The sequence below is a fragment of the Stenella coeruleoalba genome (assembly GCF_951394435.1).
Source record: "Stenella coeruleoalba genome assembly, chromosome: 17".
NCBI lineage: Eukaryota > Metazoa > Chordata > Mammalia > Artiodactyla > Delphinidae > Stenella > Stenella coeruleoalba.
In genome coordinates this window covers 4,247,168-4,260,983 of record NC_137163.1, presented here as the reverse complement: position 1 = coordinate 4,260,983, position 13,816 = coordinate 4,247,168, and the positions used below count along the sequence as shown (strand labels likewise).

General features: G+C 47.2%; 1 protein-coding gene across 4 annotated transcripts in view; it reads right to left on the bottom strand.

Moving 5' to 3' along the window:
• COL22A1 (collagen type XXII alpha 1 chain) overlaps positions 1 to 13,816 on the bottom strand; it is a 261,534-nt gene that overhangs the window by 124,333 nt on the left and 123,385 nt on the right. For 3 of the 4 annotated variants that reach the window (XM_079902136.1, XM_079902139.1, XM_079902138.1), the window contains exons 17-22: positions 13,704 to 13,757; positions 12,990 to 13,034; positions 8,019 to 8,063; positions 7,718 to 7,747; positions 7,395 to 7,448; positions 3,571 to 3,624 (exon numbers count right to left, since the gene is read on the bottom strand). In XM_079902136.1, coding sequence (XP_079758262.1) covers positions 3,571 to 3,624; positions 7,395 to 7,448; positions 7,718 to 7,747; positions 8,019 to 8,063; positions 12,990 to 13,034; positions 13,704 to 13,757 — 282 coding nt within the window. The remainder of the gene's footprint in view (positions 1 to 3,570; positions 3,625 to 7,394; positions 7,449 to 7,717; positions 7,748 to 8,018; positions 8,064 to 12,989; positions 13,035 to 13,703; positions 13,758 to 13,816) is intronic. The other variant, XM_079902137.1, reaches the window with a different exon arrangement.

The following is a 13,816-nucleotide window of genomic DNA, read 5'->3' as shown; positions in this document are numbered from 1 at the left end:
CACGCGCTTCCGAGCTGGAGACCGGGGAGCCGGATAAAAGCGGATGGACGTGAGCAAGTGTCCTCTCGGGGGGGGGGGGGCTCCCTGTGTCTGAATTACTCTCTTCAGTGTCCCCATCTGTTCCTGCTGAAATCCGCTCACTCCTGCGAGGCTGCCTCATATACCACGCTCCCTGTTCCCAGCCCCATGGCCTCTCTCCGCCGAGCTCCCTCTGTCCTCTCTACACTTACGGTCTTTACTGGTCCCCACGGAGGCATCTGGCTTCACTGTTCATGTGTCTCAAGTCCCACGGGCTGTGAGCTCCCGGTGGCGGAGACCACAATCTCTTCAGGGATCCCAGAGCATTTAGCGCAGCCCCTGTGCTTCGTCAGGGCACTCATGGGCTTTGCTGGCTGACTGATGCACGGAAGGGAAGAAGGGAGGAAGGAAGAAGGCCCTAGAGACACACGGTCCTGTGTGTGCGTCCCTGAGAGGCGCTGGTGGCTGAGCCCGCTGTCCGCCCATGGACAGAGGGACGGCAGCCCTTCCCCAGCCCTGTCAGGAGGCCTGGTACTTAGATGGAGCTCAGCGACTCAATATGTGCACCCCTACCCCAGTCCTACCCTGACTGCTTCTCTGGGTCCCCCTCTTTTACTCCTCAAATCTTCACTCTTGGGGCACGCGTCCAATCCCCAAGGCCCCTGCCCCCGCTGCATGGGTAGCTGGTATTATTACTCTTAGGGGTTAGAGGTGTTTCTGGGAAGGACAACAACCGTCCCTGGGCAACATACGAACACTTTTTGGGGTGCCAAGAAGTCATGGCCGAGGAAGCGTGGGCCTAGACAAGCAAGCTCCAGGCGAGATTTGTCCCCTCTCCCCTTAATAAGAGCCAATTAAATAAAGATATAGATTAAAGAAAAACAAAAACCTTTGCAGTCATCCTTGCATCAAGAGTTCCACTCACCGTCTAACACTGTATCAGGAAAAGTAACACTTGGAGCACTTCAAGGCAAGATGAGATAAGGGTCATCTAAACGTCAGTCACATAAGGCACAGGATTGCTGTTTTCTCCTAAGACTGTGCATGAGTGTGTCAGGAGAATGAGTGCCGTGACAGCTGCCACGTCCTGCTGCCCACCAAGGGCCCTGTGCTGGGCACTTTTTCTCACAACAACTCAGCCGGCTGGGGTGCCTTCCCACCATAACAAAGTAAAGAGGCTCAGAGAGGTTGGGTGTCTTAAAGGGTCACACAGCTGCTGAGAAGTAGAGCTGAGCTTCAAACCCAGGTGCATCTTGCTGCAAAGTCCAGGATAATCACTCCATACAGAGGCAAAGGCAACCCAGCTTTGACCCATCTGACTGACAGTGAAACTGAGGCCAGGGCTGGTGATGTTGAGTGGGAGGCGACATATCCAAGGTCTTCTAGTAGGATAAGTGACTTCTCCCACCCGCCCTACCTTCATGACACCCTACCATGCTCCAGAGCAAGCCTTCACAGTAAGCTCCTCTTAGAATCCTGAGATTTCAAGAGTGTTACAGGATGCAGAGGTGCTTGGAAACCAAAAGAGGAAGTTCACTGGTGGGTAAGGACAGGTTGGAGTCTGTGCTGAGTCACAGAAACAGGTCAGCCCACTTCAGAACTGAAGATGTACAGTGTGATCAGTGGGCCCAACCACCTTGGACAGAGTGAATCCCAGCAAATCTGTGACACCATCCACTTCACTGAGCTATGGAATCTCCAGGTCATATGTGAAGCCATACATGGGACTGCAGCAGCCTCTGTCAGATGCCAGCACCCTCATTTCCACCCATCTGTCAGGTCACCCGGACTCTGAACTAAAACCTCCAAGGGCAATGAGCTCACGACCACCAGGGGCTGCCTCACGGTCTCTGGATGCATGTGCCCTGGAGCTGTTTTCTTAAGTGAACCAGTAAAAGATGCTACAAGCTTCACTATTCACAAGAGCCAAGACATGGAAACAACCTAAATCTCCACCGACAGACAAACAGGTAAAGAAGACACGGTGTATACATACAATGGAATATTACACAGCCATAAAAAAGAATGAAATAATGCCATTTGCAGCAACCTGGATGGACCTAGAGATTATCATACTAAGTGAAGTGAGTCAGAAAGAGAAGTACAAATATCATAGGATAGCACTTATATGTGGAATCTAAAATATGACACAAGGGGCTTCCCTGGTGGCGCAGTGGTTAAGAATCCGCCTGCCAATGCAGGGGACACGGGTTCGAGCCCTGGTCCGGGAATATCCCACATGCCGCGGAGCAACTAAGTCCGTGCACCACAACTACTGAGCCTGCGCTCTAGAGCCCACGAGCCACAACTACTGAAGCCCACACACCTAGAGCCCGGCTCCGCAAGGAGAAGCCACTGCAATGAGAAGCCCGCGCACCACAACAAAGAGTAGCCCCCGCTCGCTGTGACTAGAGAAAGCCCGCGTGCAGCAACGAAGACCCAACGCAGCCAAAAATAAATAAATAAATAAAATAAATTTATAAAAAAAATAAAATAAAATATGACACAAATGAACTTATCTACAAAACAGACCCACAGACATAGAGAACAGACTTGTGGTTGCCAAGGGGCAGGAGGGCGGGGAGGGGATGAAGTGGGCGTTTGGGGTGAGCACATGCAAACTAGTATATATAGAGTGGATAACAACAAGGTCCTACTGTAGAGCACAGGGAATTATATTCAGTATTCTGTGATAAACCATATGGACAAGAAAATGAAAAAGGATGTATATATATGGATAACTGAATCATTTTGTTGTAGAGCAAAAATTAACATTGTACTGTAATTGAATAAAACAAACTAAAAAACTATGTTACAAGCTTAAGGGCTCGAGGTCAGGAAACGTGAGCTGAGCCCTGACTCTGCGCCAGGCACGTGCTGGGAACTGAGGACAGAGTCGAGGCCAGTCCCAGCTTGCCGTGAGGGCGCTGAGGAGAGAGCTGCCACGCCCTCCACCTTAAAACACAGTGTCAGGAGCCGTGCCTACTGGTGGATTCAAACCCATAAGGTGTGCACCGTTTGGATAAAAAGACAAGGGCTGAATGAAATGAAATACCATAAGACATTATGACATGGTATTCAAAAATAATGAAGATGTTTAGATCGGAGTGGCTAACAGCCTACTGGCAGACCTCTATTCTTTCATTGCTATTTTTTCTTATTCTTTCCTTAAGACTTAGCTCAAACATTACCACTTTCAGGAAGCCCTGGCTGGCCCCCAGGTTGGGTCAGTTGCCCCTTCCCTGTGTTCTCTCAGTACTGGGCATCCTCTACTGGGGCTCTGATCACACAGGGATGTGAGTTTCTATATACATGACTCATGGCAGACCACAGACTCATCTGCATGAGATGACCCAGGACCCAGATCAAGGCTGTACACATAGCCCATCCTCAACCATTGTTGATGAACTCAATCTAACCCTTCAATCTGCTTCCAATATTCATCCCAAGCTCCCAAGACTGGGGTCATCTCCTCTGTCTGAGCAGCTAAAATGGGGGGTGGGGGCAGTGTGGCTGAGTTGGGGCACCAGAAAGGAAAGACAGTTTACTTACTCGGAGACCTTGCGAACCAGGAGTTCCATCCTTGCCTCCTGGACCCATCAGACCCTTTAGAAGGAGGAGAAAGGGGAAAAAACAAGAGAGACAGACCACGGTAAATACTGAGTAAAGACCACAGGATATACTTGGCCCTGTCACTCTCATTGGATAGGAGAATACCATCCCATTCCAGTGGGGAAACTGGGAGGTTGGAAGGGAAAAAAATATCCTATTCCCTCAAATCTACAACACTTAAAATATGTGCACCTATCTGATGTAATTAAGTGTGATTAACAACCAAGGTGTAGGCACCATCATTCACACTTTAAAGATGAGTACAGTAAGGACCACAGGCCTCGCATCACTGCTTTGTAAAAAGTGCACACAAAAGAGGTGCCTGGAATCCAAGTGTCTTTAGCTCTAAGCCTGGTGCCTTTGCCCCTGTATCTTGCTGGTTCGGCAAGAACTGGCTTGGGTTATCTGACTCTCCATCAACTGCGATATGCAAAATGAGAGTCTGGATAAATAAATAAAATCATCTGAGAAAGATCAATTTCCACAAAGCAAAACAAACAAAAAACAAAAAGCCAAGTGGTGCGGAAAGAGGTCTTGCTGACCTAAGTAAAATCCTGCCCGTTACACCTCACTAGGTACCGCTGCCCGACCTCAGACAAGTCACTGGGCATCTGTGGACCTCAGTTCGCTCATCTCCAGCGTGAGGACAATAAACTTTCCTCCCGAGTGGTTGTGAGGACCACGTGAAGAATGGGTACCAAAGCCCTGACAAAGCACCGCCTGACAGCACCTGCTTTATACCCAAATGTATTACTGAGGTCACCTAGAATACGGCATGAAACGGGAATGGGAAAATGAAAACTTCAGCTCTAACGGAGACTCTTATCACCAACTTTGCGGGTGAATTTGGGCCAGAAATTCCCTCTCTGTGCTTCAGTTTCCTCATCTTCAATCGTATGATTGTCATGCGAACAGCTACTACTGCCACATTTTGCATAACTATGAAGTGATGGAACTGTATTTAGGTCTAAGGTCTTTTCCCTTAATAACACCATAAAAATGAGTACATGAATGTACAAACTGTAGTAATTAAAGGTTTAAATCTCCCTTCCTCACAGGGGTTACTGCAGTGAGCTCAGGGCACACATCAAGGGAAGGAAGACCCTGCAGAAGTGAGTTTTCATTAAGCATCAAGAAACGTCTCACATCTGGTCTGCCCAGCTGGCCCTTCTTTATTGCACTCAAGCAAACGTTGCTAAAACTACCAGAACCTGTTTCATCCTGGGGCAAGAATCAAAGATGCAAGCCTCCTCAACAAGGATGGAGAATGCCGCACGCTGTTTATATTTAGAGAATGGGATACGTGTTCCTCTTTCTGGGATTGCTAAGCACAAACTCAAAATTTTCCATTCTCAACAGAAGTCACTGAAGCCAGGTTCTCGATCTGATTCAATCCAAACAATATTTAGGGAACAACTGCTCTGAGGAAGGCCCTGGGCTAGGTGCTGCTGGGGATTCAAAAAAGACAGGAATAACAATTGAGATCAGTACTGGGCTTAATAAGGCTTCACAGAACAGTGCTTCCTACGTCAACTCATTTAACCCTCACAGCACATTTACGTAGGAAATGATGTCGCTGACAATGATTTCCAACTTAGGAAAGCAGAAGAGGATAAGAGGGGTAGAGTTCAAAAACCCAACGCTACTTGGTGGATGAATTGGGACATGAAACCAGATGCTCTGGCTCCTAACCCCAAGTGCCTTCCATGGCCACACTGCTCCTTATGAGCTCAGACTGCAATCAGGTCCCACTCTGATGTCCCTCTTGAATATCTGTCATGGGGGTCCCTCCTTCGTAAGCATGTATTAAGTTCCCACCATGTGATAAACTTGTGGATTTAGAGACAGGAGGGATATTGGCTGTGGCCTTAAGAACCTCACACTCCTGGTCTCTCATCACTGCCCCCCACTTTTCACAAGGTCTTTAGGTAGGCTGTTGGGTTTCTGAACTCCTTGCAAGGGAATTTCATCACCAACACCGTGCATTGTACTCAATCCCATTCTATCAAGAGTATCTAGCCCAGAGGACCTCTTCAGAACCCTGGACAGCTCCACTGGGCTGCAGGGTTGAGGTATTCTGGTGTTTGCAAGTACTGAGGGTTCAGGACCCTCTCCTTGTCCTATACAATGGGTCACAGGAATGACACATGCAGAGAATTCTCATTAATCTTCTAGAGATTGCAAGTGTTTACTCACAATTATTTCTTTTTCACACTCCTTTCACATGGATCAGTCCACGTGCTTTCATCCCTATATCTCCAGCCTTAATATTTCGATTGATATAAAATAAAGTATGTGACCACAAGTGCTTGAGGTTTCTTCCTTCTCTCCCTCCCTCATTTACCATAACAAAGTTTACCTGAGGCGGAAGGACTGCCCATTATTACATCCCGGATCCCAGAGTGAGAGATCAAGAAGGCTGGCTGCCTCATGAGTTAAGCAGGGCTGAGCACTCTTAGCTTCTTATCCCTTAGTGGGAGCCACTAAGTTTAAGTAATTCTCTCCTTTGCGCATCTCAGAGGAGATACTGCTGCACTGTGCACTCAGGTATGAAAAGAGCATGGACTAGTCTGTCAGACAGATCTGGGTTCAAAGCTCAGTTTTGCTTCTTAGCTGTATAACTTTGTGCAAGCTACTCAGTATCTCTGTACCAATGTCTTCATCGGTAAAAGCAGAAAAATAACAACTTCACCCTCGCAAACTTAATATGCAAATGTCTGCAGGTAAAGTATACTACAGTACAGATGGTCAGTACTTGCCAGTTATGCTCTGAAATATATGTGCATGTATGCACGGAGAGCTAAATATCGACAGCACACTGCATTACCTGCATTATCTACTTTAAATCTCTCAACAGTTACAACAATGGTGGAGAGCTCTGGAAACCAAGCCTTGGAAAGGTTAAGCAAGGTATCTAAGGTTACAGAGACAGAAGGGAGCTTTTCTGACCTGAACTTTTCGATGTGAAATTGTTCTAATTATACTGGAATTAAAAACATCTTCTAAGTTTCTTCTAGTTTTGTCCCAGCAAAAACATATACATTTATCCTAATGAGGAATGGGCCTTATCATAAATCCAATTATAAACCTGATTTATGGACATTTCAAGATAAGAGCTGTTTTATTTCCTTCAGTAAAACAGTCACTTGAAAGAAGCAACAGCATGTTACCAGGAGGAGCAAAGGTCCAATCACTGACCTGTGGAATTCACTGTATTCTTATTAATTATCCTTAGTATCTGAACTCACATCAAAAATGATCACAGAGTCCCTTTGAATGGCCTCTTCCCAAATGGTTATTTACATATCATTAAATTCTTAGCAGAGGGAGAAACCAAAGGCTGAAGTGTTCCAAACCACTGCAAAGTCAGTATTAATCAGAAACATGTGAAAAGCAAATGTGCACTGGAGATGATTCAACTGGCACTGAAGTGTCCAATGTTTTTATTCCATTTTATCTGAAGGGAAACTGAAACCGCAGACTGAACACCAGAAACCCCAATCCTGGCATGTTTGGGACTGGGAGCCCTGAAGGCGGGCTGCCTGGGCTTCAAGTCCAGCTCCGCACTTGCTCACTGCATGATCCGCGCCCAGTGATTTCAGTCTTCAAGGCCCAGTTTCCTCCTGTGCTAGATGCTGACAACAACCCCTATCGCTCAGGGCGACGGGAGGAGCTTCTGAAATAACGCAGAGCTCGGAAGCGAGAATGGCTATGATTTTCCAGACCTAGAGGTGTGGACCCCGGGCTGGGGAGGGATGACTTACCGGAGCGCCTGGTGGCCCAGGAGGGCCCTGGTGACCTCGTGGTCCCGGGGCTCCCTGGTAACACAAGTCAAACGAGAATTAGTCATGACTCCCCGTCCTTATGCCCCGGGCCACCACCCATGACCCTGTGCTGACTCGGAGTTTTCTTCCCAAGTTCCCAAAGGGGACCCAGGGTGGGAATCTGCATTCTTGGCAGAGTCAACTTGACCTGTCTCTGAAGGGCTGCACCTGAGCTCAGCAAGCAGTGTCACCCCACGCCGGTGGCCTTCCTATTTCTGCCACCACCTAAAGCCCCACGATGGGAGGACCCACGTCCCTCTTACCTGCTCGCCCTTCAGGCCCTCTCTCTGCACCTGAGGGACAAACCAGACGTCAGCAAAGCCGGTGGCCCTTCCTTAATAGCCCCCACACTCCACTGCGTGGCACGTGGCGCACGGCATGCCGGGAGGCAGCAATTTCTGACTCGCCTCTGACTTTACCCCATTTTCAGAGGCAAAGCCTTGTATCCAGCTCGTGTCATCAGAACAGTCCCGCCTCATTCTCAGAGGCAACAACTCTCTCAACTACACAATCCTATCAGCATCTGAGTCCGTGATTCCAACCACTGGTGACTGCATCACTTACCACCGAGCCCGGTACCCCAGGAGGTCCTGCAGGCCCCATGGCACCCTGCGGAGAAATGACAAACGTTCCAACAGAGGGTACTTTGTTCCCTTTGTGCACATACATACGCATACGTACACACACACACGTGTGTGTGTACGTATATATATATATACTTTCTTTTTCAGATTCTTTTCCATTATAGGTTATTACAAGATATTGAGTATAGTTGCCTGTACTATACAGTAGGCCCTGCTGTTTACCTATTTTATAGATAGTAGTGTGTATCTGTTAAGCCCAAACTCCTAATTTATCTCTCCCCCCTTTCCCCTTTGGTAACCATAAGTTTGTTTCCTGTATCCGTGAGTCAATTTCTGTTTTGTAAATAAGTTCATTTGTATCATTTTTTTTTTTTTAGATTCCACAAATATGTGGTATCATATGATATCTGTCTTTCTCTCTCTGACTTACTTCACTTAATATGATAATCTCCAGCAATCCCACTCCTGGGCATATATCCAGACCAAACTCTAATCCAAAAAGATACATGCACCCCAATGTTTATAGCAGCACTATTTATAACAGCCAAGACATGGAAGCATCCTAATGTCCATCGACAGATGAATGGATAAGGAAGATGCGGCACATATATACAATGGAACATCACTCGGCCATAAAGAGAATGAAAAAATGCCGTCTGCAGAACACGGACGGGCCTGGAGACACTTTGTGACACCTGCTCCTGCGGGCTCCCACACCCCCAGGGCCCCTGCCTACCCATGCAAGGCCTCGGGACCACCTCCTTCTCTGTGCCCCAGCACACACGCCATCACGTGGGCTGACTGACTTAACCATCTCAAGTGTTCTGTCCATTCATATCTCTGCGTCAAGGTTGTAGGAGCCTTGCTCTCACTTGTGTACCCAGTGCCTAGACCTGGCTGGCGCTCTTCCCACCACTTTCCTGCTCAAGAGCATCCCTTGCTCCACTGTCCAGTGAGCACCTGCTCGTAGCAGGTCTGCACTACGCACATCAGGAGCGTGATTACACCCTAGGGTGCGTCCCCTGTGCCCGGTCACGGGTTCAGCACATGGTCGGCGCTCAGTAAATACTCAGCAAGTGATAACTACCACAGACGCTGTGATGAGGCCTGTCCATGTTCACCAGATCATGATGGACAGAAGTTTTGTTTTCTGCCTCCTTCTGCCTTACCGCCAGGCTCTGACGGCTGTGGCTACGTCAGGTTTTCCAGAGCGTGGGCTACATCTTGGTTCTACATTGGGCACATCTGTCGACAGAAAAATCTTCACTGTTATTACCCTAGTGCCCTATAGCTAAAACGAGGACACTGCTTGTAGCCAATGTTCCCACATGTAGCTTGGAGATATGACTGCATTTTCCCTAGAGGTTCGCTCAGGGAGCACAGGAAGCCTTGAAAAACTACTGTTTAATAAGTTGGCAAAGAGTAAATGAGTTGCCGGATAAATAGGAAAGCATCTATTAAACCCTAAGGCCGAGGAGTAAGAATGAAGGACTCAGGGCACGTCTGTCGCCCTTCATTGCATTTGAGTTCTATCTTATGGACAGGACCTGTTTCCTCTGACTGGTGCGGTCACAATTCTGATGGTCCCACTGCTTTCTTAGACTTGGAAAAACTCACATCTCTTCACATAGCATCAGGTGTTTTTCTAAAATCTCAATTAAGAATGTCTTTTTAAAACAGACTATTTTTAGAGCAGTTTTCAGCCACACAGCAAAGGTGCGTGGCAAGTACGAGTTAATGAGTGTCGGTTTTCCTTGCTGTACCTGCCTTTCTGTTTCTCACATGCAATAACCGGGTCCTGCCTCAGACACGTGTTTGCATTCTCGCTTTTCCTTTCCATGACACCACCACCCACATACACACAGGTGCACACATGCTCACACACGGCACTCTCTGTCACCCTATATCCTCTCCACACACTTCCGTGACCTGGATGCAAGCCCAGTTGCACGCAGTGAGCACCCAGCTCGGGTGTGTCTTCTCCATTCCCCCACGAGCCTTCTTCAACTCTCCCAAGCAGAAGTCTTTTTTCCCTACACTCCCCCAAACCTTATCACTATTTTGCTAATATGATTGTTAGAAGACATTCTGAGCTATACTGTAATACTGTCGTGTGGCTGTCTTAAATGTACAAATATATAATATATATAAATATTGATACATGTAAAATATATACATAAATTATTATATACAAATGAGAGAGAGAGAGCATTATGTGGCTGAATAATGAATCTTTTGAGGTTCATAACTGTATCTTTCTTCTTTTATTCACACCCCGCCTCATTATTACATCTATTTTTATTGTCTTCATTGTTGCATTTCTCATCATCATTACACCACAAAAGTGAATTTCAATGATAGTTATGAAATCAATCAACGCATGTTTTCTCACTTGCACAGGTAATGTTACAGACTATGAGATCAAATGTATTAAACCATTATTAAGGAAAACTAAGATCCTATAGTCCATCCATAAGAACTGTGTATGTATACCTAATAGGTATCGGATCCTTTATAAACGCCTGGCCTTGTTCCAAGGACTTGACATGAAGTAAATTTTTTCCTCTCAGATACTACCCTACCTTAGAGATGAGGACACTGAAAAAGCTAGTCTGTCCTTGAATCACTTTCTTTCCACTACGTGGGTGTCCTGTTTTTCAAAGATCTATTTTATCCCTTGGGGGAGTCAGCCTCCAAGATGGCCCCTGCCTCCTGGGATTCACATCCTGTGCAGGACCACGCTGTACCACTGCTCATCTATGTGGCCAGTAACACACAGCAGAAGTCACAGGTACTGCTGCAGGATGAGGTTACAAAACAGGACTGTGGATTCCGCCTGCCAAACCCCAGTCTCAGAGAGCTTACAACGCACTCTAGGGAAGTGATTTCCACTTCTGTGAGCAGCCCTAGGGAGAGGACCGTGTAATGAGGCCAATGGCCACCAAGGAACTGAGGCTTCCAACCACACTGTGAGTGAGCTTGGAAGTGGATTCTTCAGATGACATAACTACACCCTGGCGACAGCTCGGCCTCCTGGGAGACCCTGAGCCACGGGAGCCCAGCCGTGCCGCTCCTAGATTCCTGGCCCTCAGAAACTGGGCGAGACCACACTTCTCAGGTTCAGGATGATTTGTTATGCAGCAGAAGATAACTAATATAACCATGGAGTCAATCCATTAAAACTCTTAATACAGAATAGGTAGAGCAGCCCCCGATATTGAGGTCTGTGGTGCATCACCGTATGGGCAGGCAGATCTATACACCTTGGTCTGTAGCCACTGGGGCGTCTTGAACAAGACACCCTACTTCTCTGGGCCTCTGTTTTCTCATCTGTAAAGTTAGGGGGGTTAAAAGGTCAGCTCTATGGTTCCAATGACTTTCTCAAATTGTAAAGCAGCTAAGATTTGTCCCGTGATGTTCTCTCAGAATGAGCTGGGACACATTCTATCACCTGAGAACCACTGGTTTCTCGACTCTTCCAAATGAATGCCCCACGTCATACCGTGACCCTTGACCGCATCTTCCCATTTCTGCTGCATTCATCGTAATAAGCAATGTACAACTCAGCTGCTTACCAATCAGGAGGGGCCAAACACCTCTATAAATCAAGTGGAAGGCTGGAATTTATAACACACACAGACACACACACACACACAGTATTGGGAAAGAGTTGTCACCTAGATCCAAACTTTAAGACACATTCCCTCTTCAGGACTTGAAATAAACTATTTATTTTAGGCTTTAGCATCCCCTGTCAAGGAACTGCAAGAATACATTAAAACCCTGACACTAGGATAACATAACAATGTAAATCTCAACTCTAAAAATACCTCGAGAGAGAATAATTAACTCAGCTAGAATGGAAGCCCAAGTGCGCAAGTTTGAATGAGATCAATACTCTCCAGCCACCCTTCCTAAACAGAGGCTTTTTTGGCTTGTGTATCTTTTTATTTATTTATAACTCTACCCTGTCTGCTTCGGTAAAGAGTCAGAGCAGCCTTTTTCTTTCCCTTTGTTTTCAGCACGTGCCGAGCGAGAACTCGTCTGGATAGGGCAGCGACCTTCACCCGAACCCTGCAGTGTGATGCTGAGAAGCGCGGCAGCCCTGGTCTCACCCTCCTTGGTTTAGCTGGATTTCTCCTGCTCCCCCTCAACCTCTCTCCTAGCTGCTCTCAGACCCAAAGTCTGATGTATCTCCTAAGGGCCTAAGATCTGGAAGAAAATCTTTCTCTTGTACTCAAATGCAGGGCTCTATTTCATCACTCCTCCCACTATAATCCAGAACACAGCACACCTTCTTAGTTTCCCTCTGTGACCCTGAATGCCTGGGAAGGTTATTGTCTTCATACGGTTTCACCGCACTTCACAGTTTACAAAGAAATCTTACATGCAGTTCTTTCTGTTGAGATAAAGAAATCCTAAGCAGCAAATTCAGTGAGTTAAGCCTTGTTGGGAAAATGCTCTAAAATAGATGACCAGCAGGGTGAGATAAAACCTTATTTTATTTATGAAATATCTAGCACATTTTCAGGAGTATAATTCTGGTTAAAAAAAAACAACAACTAAACGTTGCAGAGGAGAGAGAAGGAGAAAAGGAGAAAGAGGAAAAGGCGTCTGTGCGGTTTTCTTTTGCATTTGTTCATATCTGCGTTAGTCCAAAAAGCCATTTAAGGGCAGCACAATGTCTTAATATGTCCGGATGTTATATAATAGGGATTGTTGTTTGTTTTTTAAATAGATTTTTATTCCTAAAAGTAGAAAAAAATGTTTCAGTACAATAACCAGACATTTCTTGTAGGCTGAGTTCTAATGCCTGACTCACCACCTTCGTCTGCACTCTGCTCCCAGAACTCCAGCCTGGGCCCTCCAGCACACACACCCCAGGCCCTGATTCGTTCAGCTCACACACCTGCTGGTCAAGAGCCACCTGTCACCCCAGGGCCTGGCTTACCTTTTCTCCCTGGGGCCCTGGCACGCCAGGAGGGCCGGGTCTTCCCTGGAGGAAAGAAGGAAAGGGAGGCCGTCAGGGGCAGCAGTGGAGAAGGAAGAGGCTGAGGCCACTGCACCTCCAAATCTGTACCTGGCCTTTTCCCCAGAAGGCACCAGGCCACTTTGACAAGGCTTCCCAGACTGCACTTATTGCTAGAAAGTTCTTCCTCAACTAACCCAATGCCACCTCCATGTGGTCCCCTTTGGACTCACAGATGCATCTTCCCACGCCATCCTACACTCGCCTTTATTTTCCACTTAACAGCGCAGCTCAGAGAATATCATATCAGGACATTAGAAGCTCTATTAATTTCCACATTAATTTTATATTATTCTCCTGTATCTATTGATGAGCATTAGGGCTGTTAGTAATCTTTTACTCTCGGGGACAGGACTGCACTGAATACAGCACTTTGAACACGTGCGCGTCGCCCATGGCCTTTACGTTAATGATCACGTGCCGTACTGCTGAGGTGAGAATGGATTTAACGTGGTGTGTTCTCTGGAATCCCTCCACTCTGGCGTGGAGGAGTCCACGTGTGGCCGTAAGCTGGGGGCTGGTCGCTAACCCTCCTGGAACCCCCAGCCGAGTGGGACAAAGGCCACAGCCCCCAGGGCCTACGAGCTCTGCACAAGCCCCAGTCCTGTCCGGCCCCCGGAGCCAACGCCTGCCTACCTGCTCTCCAGTGTCCCCGCGCTTCCCGGGGAATCCATCCAGGCCTCTCTCCCCCTGGCAAAAGAAGGAAAGAGAAGAAATGAACAACAGAGGGACATCCCCGGGGTCAATGT